Here is a 21,103-nt window from a genome sequence, read left to right on the forward strand (position 1 = left end):
TCTGCCCTGGTACGGACTGTGTACTCTGATGAAAGATGGAGATAGAGACTTCCGTACACAGACATGGATAATGTGGGCTTAGCTGATGTCTTTTCACTTACCTGCAACACTTTTATTGACTCCATGCTGACAAATGCTGGTGAATTGTTGTATTTGTGCTTGGCTTTATGGCCACACAAATACTGCTGAAGTCGAGCCTTGAATCAGTGTAATCACTAAATCCTCTATAAAAGTCACTAGGTATGTGACTATGTTGGTGATGACCGAGCCGATGTTGTGCCCCAGCTTTCACAAGAAAGGGAACAAGAGTATTTTCAGAGATGCTGGCCTTGGCCGGTGCCTTACTTGACAGAGCGAATTAAGCACAGGAAACGACAACATAATGCCAAAATCCGTTCAGAGCAGTGACTGCATTTCTTTGTTTAGCCTGCTCTTTGTCTTCTGATTTGTAGCTCTTCCATGTGGCATACATCCTCCTCAAGTTTGCTAATTCACCTCGACCTGACCTCTGGGTGCTGGAGCGCTCTGTGGACAATGGGAGAACCTTCACCCCCTGGCAGTATTTTGCACGTAAGTTCTCCTGCAATGTTGTCGTTTTTACTCACAATCCACATTTGCATATATGTACAGTATATGCATAATAATATATGCTATTTATGTTATTACTTATCTTACAACTGATTGTCAACTTATCCTCTCCTTTTCTTTCTAAGTTATTAATGTTATTTTTGATATCTCTTTAGAGCAGTGATCTATATGACTAGTGCTTTTATTGCTGTGCTGACCCGTTCTAATGTAAAAAAACATTGAATTATGCTGTGGAGCCTATGTGAACCTACATATGACTCATTAAACTGAAACTTGAACTCAAACTATTTTATCCCTAAGAAAGAAAAACATTTCTGCTCTCTTAATTGTTCCATGAATCAAATGTTTAAAAGTCAAATGAAATGTTCCCCTGGAGTTGTTGGTCAGATTATAAATTAGCTAAAGCTGCTTACATGTACAGTATAACCTGCCAGTCCCCAAACTTGTATGTACATTTAGTAAATCGGGAAAGAATGTTTGTTTTTTTAACTACAATGTTTGAATGGAAATTGATGTCAAAGTGATCCCCACTTGAAAGAAAACCTATTACACATTTTGATCATTACACTTAATTGCAGTTTTCTCTTCTCATGATTTGTTTGTCATACACAAAAAGAGATTGGAAAGTGATTTATTACAGTAACCACTCATTATCCTAATAACACACACACACACACACACACACACACACACACACACACACACACACACACACACACACACACACACACACACACACACACACACACACACACACACACACACACACACACACACACACACACACACACACACACATCCAATCCACTTTATTTATATAGCACAGTTTAAAAACAGAGGGTTTGCCAAAGTGCTTCACAATGATCATAACATTATAATAAAATATAATATTACATGAATAGATAAAAGGCACACATAAGAAAAGATAAAAAAGCACACATAAGAATAAATACAAGGCACATAAAGGCTATGGACAGACAGTAAAAGCATACAAATAGGTATGACATAGGTCAGACTGACTGGTAAGCGAGGGAAAAGAGGTGGGTTTTTAGGCGGGACTTAAAAGCTTCAAGAGTGGGCGACAATTCAACATGAGGGGGCAGGTCGTTTCAGAGCCTGGGGGCTACCGATGAGAACGCTCGGTCTCCCCTGGTCTTTTTCTTTGTTTTTGGGACTACAAGCAGCAGCTGATCAGCCGACCTCAAAGCTCTTGAGGGGGTGTACACCTGTAAGAGGTCGGAGATGTACTCTGGGGCCAGCCCATTAAGAGATTTAAAAACAAACAATACAATCTTAAAATGGACTCTAAAATGGACAGGAAGCCAGTGGAGCGAAGCCAGAACTGGTGTGATGTGGTCAAACTTGCGGGTTCCTGTAAGCAGCCGCGCCGCAGCGTTTTGTACAAGCTGCAGGCGGGCCAGCAAAGTGTTATTTAGGCCGGTATAAAGTGCATTACAATAATCTAAACGAGTTGAAACAAAGGCATGAATTACACGCTCAAAGTTTAAAAAGGATAAAACCGGTTTGATTTTGGACAGGAGCCTCAAGTGATAAAAACTGGATTTAACCACAGAGTTTATCTGTTTATCTAATTTAAAAGCACTGTCGATTTTGACACCCATATTTGTGACCATGGGTATTGCATACTGTTGCAGGGAACCCAGGTCAATGGAAGGGACATCACCATTTGGTCCAAACACAATTACCTCCGTTTTGCTTTCATTTATATTTAAAAAGTTTAGTGCCATCCAGGCCTTTATGTCATTAAGACAGTCAACCAGGGGCATCAGAGAGCTAGTGTTTTTTCTTAGGGGTAGATATAATTGGGAGTCGTCTGCATAAAGGTGGTAGGAGACGCCATATTTTCTAAAAATCAGTCCAAGGGGGAGAAGGTATAAGGAAAATAAAATAGGCCCCAAAATAGAACCTTGGGGAACTCCACAGGATAAGGGGGAAGAAGAGGATGTAAAGTCACCAAGCGTAACAGAGGATCTCTTGGACAGATAGGACCTGAACCACTCTAAGGCAGCGCCCCTGATGCCCACACAGTGCTCTAGACCAGAGATAAGGATGGAGTGGTCAATCGTATCAAAAGCAGCTGTGAGGTCTAAGAGCATAAGGATGGCAGAGTCACCAGAGTCTGTAGTGACCAGGAGGTCATTGAACACTCTTAGAAGGGCAGACTCAGTACTGTGAAGCGCTTTAAAACCGGATTGAAAAATATCGAAAATATTGTGTGCATGTATAAAAGACTGCAGCTGCAAGAGTACCGTTTTCTCCAATATTTTTGAAATAAAAGGAAGCTTCGAGATTATCTTGTCTTTGCCAAAAACAGTTGAATCATAAAAAGCTGATTTAGCTTCATAACAGGCCTTTTTCATACCAGACATGTTGACTCTATAAAATGAAATGCACAGATGTAACTAACAATGTAACTAACTAAGCCAACCCAGAGATCTATAATGTAGAGAACCAGAGCCCCGGAACTGCTGTAGGTAATGCAAACCCTATTATTGTTATTCAAATCTAATCAAATCAAGTTTTATTTATATAGCACATTTATAAACGATTTTTGGTCGAGCCAAAGTGCTGTACATATAATAAAAATAGTCTACAGTAGAGACACTTTACAGCAGGTACAACAGCACAGATTGTTCAGAATATCAGTATGAGAAAAACGACACCCTCTATCCTTAGACTTATTAATTATGCCTCTGTCATTCCTGCCATGACAAGTCAAAATGTCTGCCCTGAAGTAGAGCCATTGTGTAGATGGATTAAAGCTAGCGCACCTTAATCCTGCCACACTGATCAGCCTGCTTAAGAATTTAAGACAGGAAGTGTCTGTGTTTTTGGTTGTGAAAAAATAGGAAACCCAAACTACAAACAAAACTTTATAACTTTGAATGAACTCCAAGTTTAATGTCAGGCTTAAAACCTTTTTTCATTCTGATGGTGGAGATAGCAAGTACTAGGCATGTAATGTCATAGCATCCCCAAAGTATCTAAACTTCATACCTGAATACATGTACTCGATTTGCCAAGTTGCCATATTTGAACTATGATGTATAATATCCCAGAGGCATGTGCACACAGCTTGCCAGGAGACACAGATGTGACTCATCAGATTTCATATCAGAATTGTCCATCTTTTTTCCCTCATTAGCATCCAAGTATATGTTCATGCACGGCCTCCACTTATACACAACTCTTATGAATTATTCATTCCCTTTTACCTGAATAAAAATTCAACATGAAACTTTATTGATATTTGGGCAGCTGACTCTTAACTATCAGAGTTAAGAGGTTTTAGCAAGCACCTGAACAAAACAATTGTACAATATTCTTTTACTAGATATTGTTATTACATTTTTAATATAGAGTTACTTTTCATAAGTCATCCATTTGATGCTATTATTGTCATTGCATAAAAATGAAAAATAATAGAATTGGGGATGAAAGGTTAAAAGCTTTAGATTTCATTTCTTATTTTGGCAGATTCAAAGCGTGAGTGTATAGAAAAGTTCGGAAAGCAGCCCAATGCTCGTATAGTTCATGATGATGACCAGATCTGCACCACAGAATACTCACGGATCAACCCTTTGGAGAATGGGGAGGTAAAATATAATTTTAATTTGTTTGAAAGTTGAACCAAATGTGCTATTTTTAACAAGGTAACAAAAACAATCTTTGTGTGCATTTGTGTTCCAGGTTGTGGTTTCTCTTGTCAACGGTCGGCCGGGGTCTAAAAACTTCACCTACTCGTCAGTGCTGCAAGACTTCACAACGGCCACCAACATCCGTCTGCGCTTCCTCCGCACCAGCACCCTGCTGGGCCACCTGATCTCCAAGGCCCAGAGAGATCCCACCGTCACACGCAGGGTGAGGAACAAACTGTACGACCTCACACAAAGGTGTCATGCTGGCAGACTCTTGTTTCCCATTTGGGCAAAGCCACATTAACAACTCTGCATCACCTTCCCTCCAGCTTGCTTTTAGCTGACACAGAATCGCTAACCACAATCTTCCTGATCACACATTTCTCAAATTTGCCAGGGACTGTTGCCAGGTCTGTCCAGTCATCATGATAATTCCTTACAGCTCATTAATGCTGCAAGTGCATATTAAAGCATTTCTACTTATAGCAGGAGAACACACGTTAATAAAAGGCTGTAGGGTTAGCATTACTTGTTTGAGTAGTGACTTAAGATATCTTGTACCAAAGCGACAGTAACATAGTCTAAACTAAAGTAAATCCCTTGAAGATGTAATTCCTGAATTGAAGGGTTCATTTCTGAAGCAGCTGATAAATTCTTCTTTATTTGGCGTGCTGAGAATAAATCAGTCATGTTAGCTGTGGATTCTTATCTTATCTCTTTTTTTCTAAATGCACTAATTCACCCTTATCTCTATTTTTATAATGCACTGATTCATCCAATAAAACTAGCCTTAGTGCATACGTTTGTACTAGTCGACCCGTGTGACTCACGTCTGCTCCAAAGCAAAGCCAGACATTTGTTCTGGTGTGGGTGAAGTTGCTGATAACACTGCTGTTACTTTGAAATGTAGCTGGTGATATCATTCTCCCTATTTGTTGACAGTATTACTATAGTATCAAAGACATCAGCATCGGTGGACGCTGCGTTTGCCATGGGCATTCACAGGTGTGTGGTGGGGGTCGTAACCAAGACAACCCAAACAGGTTAGTAATGCTCTTTGTCTTTGGCAATGCTGTAAATATTTGGCACAATCCTTTAGTTTGAAAAGCTCTGGTTGAAACATGTTTGATCACTTATTAATTATAACCTGAACTGGCTTTCTTATAAACATACTTTGATGTACAACTTCTTGTGTATTCATTAACAGAGCTCAATAGTCTTTTTGTACAATGGGCGTCTGTGTATAAACTGTGTACTGAAATGACCTAATGCTAAAAGCATGACAAAAACAGATATCCTGGCAGATCAAGCGATTTAAGTGATGTTCCTGCGGAAGGACAATTACCTTATTTGTTTGTACGTTGACATCACCATTGTAAAGGGCATCAGATTATGTTATTTACTCTGTTTACTGGCACAACGTTATATAACATTGTTAAAAGGGTAAGATGTACGATACAGTGCTGCTTTGAGCCACTGTAACCCTGTGTGTTCTGAACAGCCAAACAACAGGGCAACATAGCAGTCATAGATGCTTTATGTGCTTTATTGTTTACAAGCAAATAGAAGTACAGTCATTATTGGACTTAAATTCATGGGGTTGCCTGAAACAAGACTCCAAATGAATGCTAATGTTGTTGTGTCTGCTGTATAAATAGACAGTTGCGCGAACAAAAGATAATAAAATGTCTGTGGTAACAGGTAGGTCGACTGCCTCCAAGTGGCTAAATAAATGAACGTTAAAAGAAAATTCTTAAAAATCTGAGCATCACTAAATCCATCCTCTCCCATCAGCAGACTGCAGTGTGAGTGCCAACACAACACCTGCGGTCAGTCATGTGACCGCTGCTGCCCAGGCTTTCACCAGAAACCATGGCGCGTCGCAACCGTTGACAGCCCTAATGAGTGTCGGCGTAAGTGTCCATGTACAATGTCTCATTCAATGTGTAAACAAACCACACTCTGCTACTCCCCACCCTGCTGGCTTCTTGAATTATGACCCCCAGAGTGGACTGAAGTGTCCTCCTGTCTCTGATATTAAAGCCTTGTTGTGGATGCCCTGTTATGGTATTGTGGAGAGCCTCAGTGAAGAGTTGAGAGGACATTCCTCATATGGTATGTATAAGGAAGAGCACAGTGCACAACTAGCCCCGGGATATCAGCTAGGCAGCCAGCTAGCCAGGGCTCGCGCCAGGCAGCCTACCAGTTAGTCTGTCACGCCAGCTTATTGTGGAACCATGCAGTCAGCCAGCAGAGCCTCTGTCAGCTGGAATCTAATTGCTTTGGACTGTTGACACATTTTCCCTTGATGAAAAATAGTAGCAGCCACAAAAGAGAGAAAAAGATGAAGAAGACCCTAATCAGTGTACTCATATAGTGGAAATGCACCCTATCCTTTAATACAACTTTAAAGAGACACAAGGGTGGTATACAGGAAGAGGATGTGCCTTCTGGTTTAATTTAGGATTTTATAGTTTCTCCGCAGCTTAACAACCAGACTTAAAACTCGTTTTTGAGGAATTGTAACTTAAAGCTAAATACAGACTTGGGAGTGAAAGGTGATGAGGCACATAGGATAATTGTGTATCTCTCTCGGGGTTTCCTCCTCAGCCTGCCAGTGTTTCTCCCATGCCACTGACTGTTATTACGACCCAGAGGTGGAAAAGAGGAGAGCAAGTTTAGACACCTTCGGAAGGTACGACGGAGGAGGAGTGTGCATCAATTGCCAGGTAAGAAATGCATGTCAAGTCTAAACTGATTCCAGTGTGTGCCTGTGTGTTGTTGTAGGAAAGGAGGAGGGAATAATAAATGAAGAGAAATTCCATGTCGTCTGTGTGTATATTTAGTGAGACGTCTATGGAGCATTTGATACTGCACCATTTTGTGTTTGTGATGCCTAGGCACACTTTTTACAATCCATTTGCTACTCTAATAAATTGATTTTGTGTCATTTTCTTTTGTCAAAATAAAGTCTATTGAGTGGTAAAATATTGTGTTTGATATCATCAGGAAAAGTATACCAATGAAGAGAGTAAATGAAAGCAACAATGTGCAGAGATATTCTACTTTATAGAGCAAATTCTTTTAATCGGTGTCACAACATTTATGTGTTTGTGTCTTCTTCAGCACAACACTGCTGGAATGAACTGTGAGCAATGCCTGGAAGGTTTCTACAGACCTTTTGGAGTACCTCCCGAGTCTCCCACTGGATGCATACGTGAGTGGCGTTTTCTGTTTATTTAATGTAACATTGAAGTGCCTGATTTTCATTTTGGTGGGGTAAATATGGATTAAAATGATCATTGTTTGTGTGAGTGCTGCAGTCTATGAAGATTCGAAATCGGATTTAAAAAAAATGACAGCATCTTCAATTAATGCAATGTACGTGTAATAGGGAAATATTTAGCCTTCTTTTAAATATCCAGGCACACGTTTTAGATCTAAATAAAGTCTCACCATGTAGGTGTTTGATTTGCAATATATATGACAAAAGCCAAATCGGAGTTTTATTCACAGAGAGGATTCCACTTTTTGTTTGACACAGACACAAATGATCCCATTGCACAAGCACCACTGGCACCATGTCTTATTGCTAAACTGGGCTCCACTCTTGTTTACATTACTTTAATGGTCCATGGCTGTTCCAGGCCGTATACATAGCTGCCAGTTCTGTTTAGACATAGAGAGCAGTGGAATTAAACTGGTTGCCCTGAACATTTTGAAAAGTAAACCATAAGATCCTCAAACTCAATTAAGTCCGCTTAGCAGAGAAAGGTGTTGGTTTTGGCAAAAGCAGAGTCGATAAAGGTTCAGTAATCATTATTTGCTTCCCAAGTACCCAATGATGGATGGTTGAAAGCTTTCTCTACCTGTTACTGATATTTGAAGTACAGTTAATGTGCCTTGGCTTACAACCAATAATTCTGTGCTGTGATTATGTGTATGGACGTTTATTAGAGCTGCAAAGTCTAGTCGACTTCTCGATGAGTCAATAAATGGAAATATTTTGGTTATATTAACAAAGTATAAATAAATACATCTTTAAAGTATTATTTTAAGTAAAATGTCATTATAGCATATCAAACTGAATATCTATTTATGAAGTCTAAAAAAATAAGAGTGTGGCAGATTAGTTGATAATGAAAATAATTGTTTGTGGACATCATAGTTGTTGTTCTTTGTGTGGACAGACCCTAAGTCTCTGTAGATGCATCTCTAGGAATGCGTGAACATTTATCTGTCAATGTTAACTTGAGAAACAACAACATTTCCCCACCAGCCTGCAGGTGTGATGAGAGGACTGCAGCCGGCTGTGAAATGGGGTCAGGAAGGTGTATCTGCAAGCCACAATTGGCTGGAGAGAACTGTGATAGCTGTGCTGACGGATACTATTACTACCCTCAATGTGTTCGTAAGTATTTCTTTATCTTATCATATACTAGATATCCAATTTACCTTTACCCTCACCTATGTTCCTTTGAATCATGGACAACAGGGACAATTACATATCTGTGTTGTCAAGGTACACAGAGTGAAGTGAAACTGAACCCGTTGTTTGATGGCTGGAATCCGTTGCATGTTCACCTAGAATTTTGTCTTTCAGTCTGTTCCCCTTGAGGGAGGAGTACGACTTTTTGTTGGACTTGATGTTATGGTATACTCAAAGAAATATGCCGTAGGGCTTCACGCAGAAAGTTTCCACATGCCAAACCTGTCTATACAAATAAACCCAGATATTACACGCACTGTGAGAGTTACCCCATTTTATCTAATTCTGATCTAGCTACACTCAGAAGTCTGCCAGCCATTAAGCCACACAGTTTTTCATCTTCCATCCCCTTTGAGTAGTTTTCTTTCAAACCCTTAACTCAAGTCAAGTCCTTTTGAGGCCTCTTGTTAAACAGTGTTTCTAAATTGTAATAAACATCTAACTGACTGACTTTAATTTAACATTAAAAGCTTTACTTGTCTTTTTTCTAATCCTAATTATACCTCTCTGACAGTTTTATCTCAGAATACACAACAAAGCAACTAATCTGTGATTTATCTCTGTTGCTTTGTTTCTTATGTCATTTAAAGACAATTCAATTAGATGTAGACTGATGAGGTCAGACTTGGCATTTTATCAACAAGAGATAGATTTATAACTTGAAGCTATTATTAAAACTGTGTCTCTTGTCTCCTAGCTGTTAGCACTGACAAACTAGTCTAAACATGCTGACACAGTCATAAGGAGGTTGTCTTTCAAGAACTTATTTCCTTCTGTTCTGCTTCCCAGTTTGTACTTTTTTACAGCCTTAATGTGTGATAAAGTAGTTCAAAGTCGATTTAGTTTATTTCTATTAGAAGGCTATGAACCTTTATATGTAGTGATTACAGTGTTTATGCACTTATTTGCTTTTTTGCCAAAAGCCAGATGAGAGGGTTGATACTTTTCTTTTGTCTCCATGTTGATGACGGATATGTTGCAGATCGCTTAGGATAGCATAGTATTGTAATTGTAGCTAGCCTGGCTCTGTCCAAAGAAAATGAATGAGCACATTTATCTAAAACCACACCTTTTAATAATGTTTTCTTCCAACTGCATTACGTTCTTTTGTTTACAGGTTTATGTGAGTGTACATTTGAAATCCAATCCTATATAAAAAATAATTTCCCCACTGCTATAAATAAAGCTGACGATCACAGTTTCCCATTAGTGGAGGTCTTAATGTCATGCCTTTCCTTTGCAATCAGCATATCCTGTACACCAGGCGACCACCAAATCCCCTGCCGGACCTTTTGTGGGTGAGTTCAATCAACAAGATTTTGCAGTGTCTCTTAGCTCGATTTAGCTTGACAGAAGTCTTAAAGCAATAATTTAAAAGTCTATTACTGCCCTGCTTCTCCATAATTTGTACTGCTATCTACATATTGCCAACTTCTTGCCCTCAGGGTTATTGACTCACCGAGCTGTCAGCACGAGTTTGATTACAACTGATATATTGTGCTGTTTTAGAGGTGTTTACGCCACGCTATGTTAACTGCTTTTATTGCAGTTACTTTATCTAAAACAAACAAAAAAAAAACATGAAACTGTATCCTCTTGAAGCACTTTTGTAACAGGGCAGTCCTTTACCTTCGAGTCATATTCACTTACAGTCTTCCCAGGTTGTTAAAAAAGGCTTTAGAGGACCAGTCCATTAAGTCTGACTTTGAGTTAAATGTTAAGAACATGTGACAGGGGTCAGTCAAAAAAGGCTTCATGTATATCGGCATGACTAAAGGTCACATTATGTTTGTAGGCCTTATGAAAACAAAACATGCAATATATTATGATTGGGTTTCACAGGATGGTTAAAATACTGGTATAATATACGCCTGAATGATTAAATCTGCTGCTCAGTGACAGCCAATCTCTTGGAATTGTTTGGCAAAACAATCTTACGGTCTTGAATTATGATGTCCGTCAGCAGGGATTAAAGTTCAAGTGGTCTCTGTCCACTTTGAATAGCAATAGTCAGTTGGGACTGTGAGAACAAACCAGTCTATTATTAGTTATGCTCCTGTTTATAATTTATGTTCCTTATTCCCTTTTCTGGTTTCCTCCAAGCTGGGAAACCCTCTGGAATTGCTATTAAATCATGGACCTTTTAACCTGGTCTTATCATTTGTTAGAGAAAGTAAGGCAAGGCAAGTTTATTTATATAGCACTTTTCAACACAAGGCAATTGAAAGTGCTTTACAAAAAATGAAAGACATTAAGAAAATGGCATTTAAAATCAGTCATTAAAAAGAAAAGCTAATAAAATAAACATTAAAAGAAAAAATACATGGATAAAAGTTACAGTGCAGTCTAAGATATGAATGGTTCAATTAAACATTAAAAGAAAAAGTACATGGATAAAAGTTACAGTGCAGTCTAAGATATCAATAGTTCAATTAAAAGCAGCGACAAAAAGAAAATCTTCAGCCTGGATTTAGAAGTAGTCAGAGTTGCAGCGGACCTGCAGGTTTCTGGGAGTTTGTTCCAGATATTTGGAGCATAATAACTGAACGCTGCTTTACCATGTTTAGTTCTGACTCTGGGGACAGAAAGCTGACCAGTCCCTGAAGACCTGAGAGATCTGGATGGTTCATAATTTAGCAGGAGGTCAGAAATGTATTTTGGGCCTAAACCATTCAGTGCTTTATAAACCAGCAGCAGTATTTTGAAATCTATTCTTTGACACACAGGAAGCCAGTGTAAAGACTTCAGAACAGGAGTGATGTGATCCAATTTCTTAGTGTCAGTGAGGACTCGAGCAGCAGCGTTCTGAATCAGCTGCAGCTTCCTAATAGATTTTTTAGTGAGACCTGTGAAGACACCATTGCAGTAGTCGAGTCTACTGAAGATAAAAGCATGGACAAGTTTTTCCAAATCCTGCTGTGACATTAGTCTTTTAATCCTAGATATATTCTTTAGGTGATAGTAGGCTGATTTAGTAACTGTTTTAATGTGACTGTTGAAACTCAGGTCAGAGTCCATGACTACACCTAGATTTCTGGCTTTATCTGTTGTTTTGAACATTGCAGACTGAAGCTCAGCGCTAACTTTTATACATTCTGACTTGGCTCCAAAAACCATTACCTCAGTTTTATCTTTGTTTAATTGGAGAAAGTTCTGACACATCCAGTCATTGATTTGTTCAATGCACTTACTCAGTGTTTGAATTGGAGCATAGTCTCCTGGTGAAATTGTTACGTAAATATGTGTGTCATCTGCATAGCTATGGTAACTTATTTTGTTGTTTTTCATTATCTGAGCCAGTGGTAGCATGTAGATGTTAAAGAGAAGAGGCCCCAAGATGGAGCCTTGAGGAACCCCACATGTCATATTTGTCAACTCAGATGTGTATTTACCTATAGAAACAAAGTTGTTTCTGTCCTTTAAGTAGGATTCAAACCAATTTAGAACTGTTTCCGAAAGTCCCACCCAGTTTTCCAGTCGGTCTAGTAATATGTTGTGGTCAACAGTGTCAAACGCAGCACTGAGATCTAATAATACTAACACTGAAGTTCTGCCACTGTCTGTGTTTAAGTGGATGTCATTAAAGACCTTTACAAGAGCAGTCTCAGTGCTGTGGTTTGGACGAAAGCCTGACTGGAACACATCGAAACAGTTATTTAAATTCAAGAAATTACTCAACTGTTGAAAAACAACTTTTTCAATGATTTTACCTAGAAATGGGAGGTTTGATATGGGCCTGTAATTGTTCATTACTGAAGCATCTAGATTATTCTTTTTTAAGAGCGGTTTAATGACTGCAGTTTTCAGGGCCTGTGGAAAAATACCTGAGTGAAGAGATTTGTTTACTATATGAAGTAGATCTGAGGCCATGCAAGGCAAAACATCTTTAAAACATCCTGTTGGAATAATATCAAGGCAGCAGGAGGAGGATTTCAGAAGTTGTATAATGTCCTCTAGGTTTTTATCATTAATCTGATGGAATTGTGTCATGGTGTTTGAATTGATGTTAAGTGGACACAGAGACAAAACATTTGCTGTTCCTGATGCAGAGGCACTGACTGCTTGTCTGATTTTCTGAATTTTGTCAGTGAAGAAGGAGGCAAAATCATTGCACGCCCTGGTGGATAGAAATTCAGAGGCTACTGACACTGGGGGGTTAGTTAGTCTGTCGACGGTAGCAAACAAGGCACGTGCGTTGTTTTTGTTTTTGGTAATGATGTCAGAGAAGAACGATTGTCGTGCTTTTTTCAATTCCAAATTATAAAGGCCAAGTCTCTCTTTATAGATTTCAAAGTGAACCTGGAGATTTGTTTTTCGCCACCTGCGTTCAGCTTTTCGACATTCTCTTTTTTCTGCTCTCACGGTCATGGCCTTTCTCCTTGGAGATATTTTCTTGCCAGACACTTCCTTTACCTTAGTTGGAGCAATGGCATCTATAACATTTTTAATTTTTGAATTAAAATGATCTACTAGCTCATTTACTGAGATGTTAGCAGGGGCAAGTGTGGAAGAAAAATTCTGAGTAAACATTTCCCTAGATCAAAGTAGGAAAACAATCACTTCCCTTTAATTTGTTTAAAGAGTATGTCTTTCACCCTGATAGCTGACTGAGAAGGAGTTTTATCAGCAGCCTTCAAAAATCTTATTTTTATATGTTGAAGCTTAGGGGCAAGAAAACTGCGGCAGTCTCTGAGGTGGCTGTCCTGTCTTTGTGCCAAGTCTTTTCACATACCAATAACAACGGAGGCTTGGCAAGACGTGGGCACCAGCGTGGCCGTACCAGTGTGTGCCACAAAATGAGAATAGTCAACTGATGGAAGTATTTGTCATGTATTGTTATTCAGCTGCACCAAAGAAAGTGCTCTAAGCAGGCCCCAGGGTTCAACTAAGTTCTCATTGAAACTATTGTTGTTAGGATTTTATTAACTTTTATTGTTAAAATAATGATTTGGAATGTGTTCGTCTACAGAGTGTGTATGTGACAACAGAGGGACCTTGTATGGGGTATGCGACAATTCAGGACGCTGCCTGTGCCGTCAGAGTGTGGAGGGGGAGCGATGTGACCGCTGCCAACCAGGATACCACTCCTTCCCAAACTGCCAGCGTGAGAAGAATCCCCTTTCCAATGAGCATCAGTGTCACTTGTCTGAATCATTATAAAACATGAACTGTATTTAAAAAGATTGTCATGGGTTCAAAGACGGAATGCCATAAAAGGAAATGTGGGATTGTATCCACACGTCAGTGTAGCCCGTAGTCATATTTTGGACTAATTGCACCAGAATGGGGTTAGTGTGCCAAGAATTATAACAGTTTGTCCAGCCAGATTTTTTTTATTGTTACAGAAACTTTTTCTTTGTCTGCATGAACCTGCTTGATGTAGTTAGTTTACCAAGTACACTTTAAGTATGCTCATTGTTTGGCCATTAACTCTAAAGTAAAGACTTTTGACACTTGATCTTGAGACTCAAGAAAAAACATTCCCCAGGGAATCTTGCTTAATATGAAATGGTGCAGACAAATATGGAAAAATACCAAGATACTCCTTTGTCAGATGAAATGACATTATAAATGTGTTCTTCTAGCACATATACTGTAGCTGACCAAAGGGGATCAGCTCTAGGTTTTCTTTAGGGTCGTTAGTTGTGTCAGCACCACTTGATATTAAGCAAGACTTCCTGGTTGCATTTATTTGTAATCTTATATATCTTATCATCTTATCATCACACAATGTTTATACAAATTAATGTTTTTATGTATTATATTTAATGTTCATTTTAACCATTGTTATGTAGATTTTAATGAACCATGCAGTACGGATAAAAACATGTTTGACCATTTTGATTCTAATGAGAAATAAGGAGTGTCTAACTGTACAAATGTGCACCTCTTGACCCTCTCTCTCTTCCGCAGCATGTGCCTGTGAAGGGGCTGGTGTGACAGGCCGTATGTGCAGTCCCAATGGTCAGTGTATTTGCTTTCCCAACTATGCTGGGAACGAGTGTGACGAATGTGTCCCTGGCTACTATGGATACCCAGACTGTGCCGGTGAGTGGCTTTGATCCCTTTTTGCCATCCACTGTAACTAAGGCAGATACACCAATTGGGTGCATCAGATCTGAGTCCAGGTGGAAAAAAGGCAGCTGCTGTGCCAACTGTGGCCTCTTCTCATGACTCTGTGGAGCAAACATGCTCATTCTCCCACAGTAGCCTGTAAAAACCCTCTGTTGTCCTCCGCATGTATTTAGACTATTAATGTACTCTGCACGACACAACGTTTCACTGACAGCGGGAGCATGAGAAATATATGGACTTCTTCTTTCTAGGGAATCATATTCCCAAGAATAGACAGCTGGGAATCATAGAGGGAAATCAGAATTTGGCAGGAGTATTTGTGAACAATTATTTCATACCAGATTTCGAACAGATTAAAACAAATTGAAAAACAGAATACCGTATTGTTAGAATACAGTATTTATCAATATTCATAATACTATTTATATATATTCAACATAAATATTCATAATAATAAATCAGTGTCCGAAAGGTAGCAGGAGGAAGCAAATGCTTATTAATTCCCACACCTTACTTACTGCTGATCAATGATTATCCTTTAAATGATTTCTGCAAGTTATTCCTACTTACATATTTATACATAAATGTACAATAATTTATCATCTTCAATCACCTTTCTTCATTCAGATTCACCTAACCTTAATGAAAGGCTTATGTAGTGGCCAAAATCATATAGAAATTAAACTGATAATTAACTTAAAATAACACTGAGGCACTAGTTAGCGGAACTTACGCAGTGCAATGATCCAGGTCCAGACAAGAATCTCCGTTTGTGCATGTATTATATGATCCAATATCATTAACAAAGGACAGTCATCAGGTTTCCTATATTTCTTTCCTATGGCTTCCTTCCTTGTGGCTTGGAATACCCTGGTAAAAAAAAACATGTGCCTACTAGTGCTCTGGCTCCCACCACCACCTGTTTCCAATATATACAATTACACCAGGTGCTCTAATCACCCAGTGCCCAAACATGCCTTCAAAATAAAAGCATAGAAACTACTTACTTACTATAATGACAATAACTAGTAATACATTTACTATAAACAGCAGGAAAATCAATGTTAAACTATTACATAATATAAAGTGATATATAGCTCCAACTGCTTATATTGAACAAGTTCTTACTTCAACATGTTTCCTGTCCACAGTCTGCCAATGTTCACCGGAAGGCTCTTATGGCAGTATATGCGACCCCTTGTCGGGTCAGTGTCTGTGTCTCCCAGGGGTGGTGGGCCAGCAGTGTGACCGCTGTGCCTCTGGACTCCGGTTCCCCCAGTGCTCAGGTAACCACATCAGGAACCATCATACTCACAAATAAAATCTTATTGGGGAAGCAGTTACGTTTAATCATTTAAGTTCAGTAATGTGCTTTTGTTGAAGGATATAATTTCTAAATATTGACAACCTTTAAGCCATGTTTTTGTTAACTTTGTGGTGTGTTTCTTTGTGCTTCTAGCCCCCATCAGTGCGTGTAACTTATCAGGAACCGAGGTCACTGATCCTCAAACGGTATGGCACTCTTGATAAACGTACTTTATTATCTACCAAAGCCCAACTTTTATCATTTCTTTATTAGCCTTGATAACATAAATGGTCACTGTCTAAATCGAGCACTGGTCCCTTTGGGTGTGGATTTGCATTACCTCAATGTTATATAACTGATAACACAGATGTTCCTCAGTAGATTTTTTCTAGGAAGTGTTTTTTTCCCTGACATGTAAATGCAATTAAAATGACGGAAATAAGGCTTCCTTTCATTTTGAAGTGGAAGAAAAACAATGCCTTGTTTCTGGAAGTTTGCTTTCCCCCTCTATTTTGGACCATGTGATATGTATGAAACGCAGAAAAAAAGCTAATTTCCAGTCAGAAAAGTTGCAGTGCTGCCAACGGATACCCTGCCTTTCAATAGTATTCTCAGTTAGAACAACCCTTAGATTATTTTCTATTGTTTCAGGGCTTCTGCCGCTGTTTACCAAGCGTAGAGGGAACGCTGTGTGACAGCTGTAAACCTCTCTACTGGAACCTCGCTTCTGAACCCTCCCGTGGCTGTATAGGTAAATGAACAGTCTGGAAATCTTTTCTATAACTATTATCAACCTAACTTTGTGAACAGTATAATACAAAAATAGGTAATACTTTGTTGTCCTCCTATCAGCCAAAAGTATCCTGGTCTCATTTGTTTTCTCGAGGAGTCTTAGTTATTTTTTCCCACTGTAATAAATCCCCAGTAGCACTTTTACAAGGCACTGATATGGGTCTTGGCACCTCTTACCCAGAGTATATGTCAACATTGCCCCTGTCAACAAGGTCGGATCTGCCTTCGTGTCTCTCAGAGGGGATTTGAGAAACAACACATAAATACAGGCAAATTCCTGTTAACAGCTTTGAGTGTGGAGCTGCAGGTGAACCTGTGAGCGTTCATGCTGTGACTTTGCAGTAATGAGCACCCAGTAGCACACCGAAAACAAAACCTTTGGACTCTTTCACCATCACAGAGAAATTACTCTAATCCTTTAAAAATGCTTGATTTTGGGAATAATAACATTGATCCCATTATCCAGCTAGTGAGGGAACAGCTTCTGGCTTTGTCCAGACACCTGTCTAATGTTACAGAACAAGAATGTTGTCACAACTGCACTGCTTGAAGAAACAAGACAGGGGATAAAATAGCTTTTTTAATATCCAAAGAATGCCTCTGGTTGACTGGCCGGACATTAAGGGGAAGTTGTTTTTTTCACTTAGTTGAAAGCAAGCCAGGGCGGAAAAGCTTCTCTGGACCTTTGATGTGTAGATCTTTAAAGATTGTAGGGATTTCTGCCATTGCGTTTCACCCATGAAAGTGACAAAATCCTGTAATCAGAGTCTATTCACTGTGGATCCTCCTTTATACTCTCGCAACCTCTCCCCCCCCTCTCATTCCAGAATGTCGGTGTGATGTGAAAGGGACCCTGAGTGGAGTAGGAGAGTGTGAGCAGGTGAGTATTTTATTATTACCTGCAGTGCCTGATACTCATCTATTAATCAAAGTGTCATTCAAATTAGACACATGTCATACAGAGTTTTGACTGAATGGCTTGAAATGTTGTAACAATTATTTTGTTTGTCTTGAATTCTCCTAATCATCTGTTTTTCTAGAAAAATGGACAGTGTCACTGTAAACCTAATGCATGTGGACATGAATGTGAAACCTGTAAGGATGGATTCTACCTGCTGCAGAAAAAGAATTATGTTGGCTGTCAAGGTAAGTCATCTTTCACACACTGTTTTTTCTGAGCCTTGCAGCGGTTTAACGTAACATCATTGGATGGTTAGAGTTGCAACACATTTCAATATTCCAGCCAGTGAGAGCAGGGGAACATTGTGTTTCAGTCTGGTATTAAGTATTCTTTTAAATCAATATATATCAAATAATGACTTGTACTCTCTCTGACAGGTTGTCAGTGTGATGTAGGCGGTGCAATTGGCACGGCGTGCGATGACATCTCGGGACAGTGTTGGTGTCGTAAGAATGTAGTGGGCCGTCAATGCACTGAGTAAGATGTGGTTGCTTTGAATTTCAAAATGCATAGAAGTCTAGAAAAACGCACAATATACACTGTAAATGTAACAGTTTGAATGTAAGTCTTCCTGCACCTTGTTAGGCCAGCACCAAGCTACTACTTCCCCTCTCTGCACCAACTAAAGTTTGAGGTCGAGGATGGCACCACGCCAAATGCCAGACCAGTGCGCTTTGGTTTTAACCCCAAAGAGTTCCCAGATTTCAGCTGGAGAGGTTATGCTGTAATGTCTCCTGCACAGGTTAGTACATATTCACAACAATACCTTGATATATTTGATACACTAATGTGATTATTCTTATAAATAACAGTATGAGCAGTCTATACTTGGATCTATCTGCTGCTTCAATCAACTTCTATAGCTTCCTTTTTCAGTCTATCCTGATGATTGTTTTGCTTTTACCTCTGCATTGATACTCCTATTCGAAGAACACACTCTCTATTATATCATGGCTGTTGGAGAAGTGGACACCAGCTCTCTTTGAACTAACACCATCTCTCTTCAGCCGGAGGTGATCCTCTCGCTTACCCTTGGCTTTCCTGGCTCTTTCCATATTGTAATGCACTACTCCACCCCTAAAAGAAAGGGGAGAGCACGAGTGAGAGCAAGGATCTTGGTGGTGGATGAAGCTGGTTTTCATTCTTGCTGTGACTGTAAGTGAAGGGGCTGCCTTCATTTGGCTGTGTTTTCCTCTCTTCATCTTGCTTGTTATCTGTTGATTAACCCTCTCACTGCTAAAGTACTCTGCCCATCTGACACTATTTTAACCTTTAACATTAAACCCTCATTTACCCTCGTCTACTCAAAGCCATGCAGATTTAGTCAGCTGTGTGTCATTCTCCTCCCCGCAGAGTGAAGTCAGAGTAACAGTGCATGTTGACCCAAAAGATGAGAAGCAGAACTTATACCGTGTGGTTCTGAGGTTCACTAACCCGAAAGGCACCAGTGTGACCGGTAGCATCAAGGCTACCAATAACAGAGGCACTCAAGGTGAGGCTGCCTCTGATTCAGCTCTTACATTTCATATCATCATAACCCATCATTGAATAAATACAATAAATAACACATTTCCTGTAATATTCAAGCCCGAGTGTCATTCTTATGCTGATGTCCCAATCGTCAACCGTAGATGTGTCGCATTTAAAACATCCGTGCTTGCTGTTTTCCAGGTTCTGATCAGAGTAAGGAAGTAATATTCCCTGAGAGTCCCTCCCCATCCTTCCTCACCATCCCAGGAGAGGGCTTCGCTGAGCCCTTTGCAATGACCCCTGGGACATGGACCATTCACATAAGGGCGGAGGGGGTCCTGCTGGTGAGTTTATGAGAAAAAGAAAGATGTAGAATAACAATAAATGTACAAAAGACTGAAATAGGGCTGTCACAATATTAGATTTTCACTACACAATTATTGTGTCCAAAATAAGACATAATACCACTGTTATGGCAATATCTTTTAATACAATTGAATTGAATGCTTTCAGTCAAATCAGTTATTTTGTTGTTTTTGGGCATATTGTCTTCTTTATGCTAAATTAAGTTCACCTAAAAAATACTATTGCAATGCACTTAGACTAAATAGCGTACACATATCTCTCTCCCTCTCCAGGACTATTTAGTGCTGCTGCCCCGGGATTACTATGAGGCTCCTCTGCTGCAGGAGAAGATCACCCAGCCCTGCACTTACTTACTCCCTGCAGACAAGGATACAAAGTAAGTCTTTAGATAGTCTGTGACTATGACTTATCACTCCTGCATGGGATAGGAATGTTTTGTTTTTATAGCCATACATCATTTTCTATATACTGTACAAACAGTTCATACAGATAATGGATGGTTCCTAACTTAACACAGGTGTTTTTTTAGGCTAGAATGAACCATAAAATATATATGATTTGCTACACGCCAAAGGAAAAGAAGAAAAATTAACAACTTTTTCAAAACTATGCAGAGGGTATACAAAGCATATGGCAATCTGTTCCAACATTTTCCTTACAATAACTGGTATGCTAAGCAGTGTTTTGTATATATGTTACATTTTCTTTCTTCTAAAACAGCATGATTATATAGATATATTTAATCTTTCCTGCTCACTGCCTCTGCCTGTATGTCTCTCTCAGCTGTCTGCTGTATAAGCATGTGTCCATGGATGGCTTCAGCTCTGCTCTGGGATCACAGGGAATCCTCTCCAGCCGCAGCGGGCGCAGGAGGAGGCAGACTCGTGTGCGCCGTCCCACCCCAGCTCACCCTGAGATGGCCACTCTCAATGGCCGACAGGTAGGAAAGACTGGATTTACGTACAAGCCCATACAGTACTACAGAGAGTTTTACCCAATTACTTTTGGAGTCCTTATTTTGTTTCAATATTTTACCTTTCAATCAGGAGTAGGTGGAATACAAAGCTATAAAATAGACTGAGGTCATTTGGCTGGATCTTATCTGCCGTTTCAAAGTCCAGAATAATAGTTGGCTATTGAACATACCATTATAATCTTTACTGATTGCTTTTATACCTCCCTTAAGCAGTTTTTTTTTTTTATTGGAGCTGCATAAAGGAATACTTCACACCCAGTGACCTTATATATATCAATAAACGACCCTGTGTTACAATTAATTTTTATTTTATTGTGTTGTTATTGCATGCCTCTTTGGTGAACAGGTACCTATTTAAGTTTATTTAGTGAGCATATAAATGGATAGCTAGAACTATGAGTAAAACAATGATATACACAGG

At 39.4% G+C, this 21,103-nt stretch overlaps 1 protein-coding gene across 5 annotated transcripts in view; it reads left to right on the top strand.

Annotated features, from left to right (window-relative positions):
- Positions 1 to 21,103, top strand: part of LOC117558413 (laminin subunit alpha-3-like) — a 57,788-nt gene that overhangs the window by 10,341 nt on the left and 26,344 nt on the right. For 2 of the 5 annotated variants that reach the window (XM_034234601.1, XM_034234605.1), the window contains exons 3-24: positions 453 to 570; positions 4,087 to 4,205; positions 4,300 to 4,470; positions 5,190 to 5,290; positions 6,042 to 6,160; positions 6,858 to 6,976; positions 7,374 to 7,464; positions 8,527 to 8,658; positions 9,984 to 10,034; positions 13,706 to 13,840; positions 14,650 to 14,784; positions 15,963 to 16,097; positions 16,271 to 16,323; positions 16,769 to 16,868; positions 17,737 to 17,789; positions 17,950 to 18,055; positions 18,248 to 18,347; positions 18,456 to 18,612; positions 18,878 to 19,025; positions 19,542 to 19,684; positions 19,979 to 20,082; positions 20,490 to 20,646. In XM_034234601.1, the coding sequence (XP_034090492.1) occupies positions 453 to 570; positions 4,087 to 4,205; positions 4,300 to 4,470; positions 5,190 to 5,290; positions 6,042 to 6,160; positions 6,858 to 6,976; positions 7,374 to 7,464; positions 8,527 to 8,658; positions 9,984 to 10,034; positions 13,706 to 13,840; positions 14,650 to 14,784; positions 15,963 to 16,097; positions 16,271 to 16,323; positions 16,769 to 16,868; positions 17,737 to 17,789; positions 17,950 to 18,055; positions 18,248 to 18,347; positions 18,456 to 18,612; positions 18,878 to 19,025; positions 19,542 to 19,684; positions 19,979 to 20,082; positions 20,490 to 20,646 (2,547 nt within the window). Of the gene's footprint in view, positions 1 to 452; positions 571 to 4,086; positions 4,206 to 4,299; positions 4,471 to 5,189; positions 5,291 to 6,041; positions 6,161 to 6,857; positions 6,977 to 7,373; positions 7,465 to 8,526; positions 8,659 to 9,983; positions 10,035 to 13,705; positions 13,841 to 14,649; positions 14,785 to 15,962; positions 16,098 to 16,270; positions 16,324 to 16,768; positions 16,869 to 17,736; positions 17,790 to 17,949; positions 18,056 to 18,247; positions 18,348 to 18,455; positions 18,613 to 18,877; positions 19,026 to 19,223; positions 19,363 to 19,541; positions 19,685 to 19,978; positions 20,083 to 20,489; positions 20,647 to 21,103 lie in introns of all 5 variants that reach the window. The other 3 variants (XM_034234602.1, XM_034234606.1, XM_034234603.1) reach the window with 3 other exon arrangements.

The sequence above is a fragment of the Gymnodraco acuticeps genome, unplaced genomic scaffold (assembly GCF_902827175.1).
Source record: "Gymnodraco acuticeps unplaced genomic scaffold, fGymAcu1.1, whole genome shotgun sequence".
Classification (NCBI taxonomy): domain Eukaryota; kingdom Metazoa; phylum Chordata; class Actinopteri; order Perciformes; family Bathydraconidae; genus Gymnodraco; species Gymnodraco acuticeps.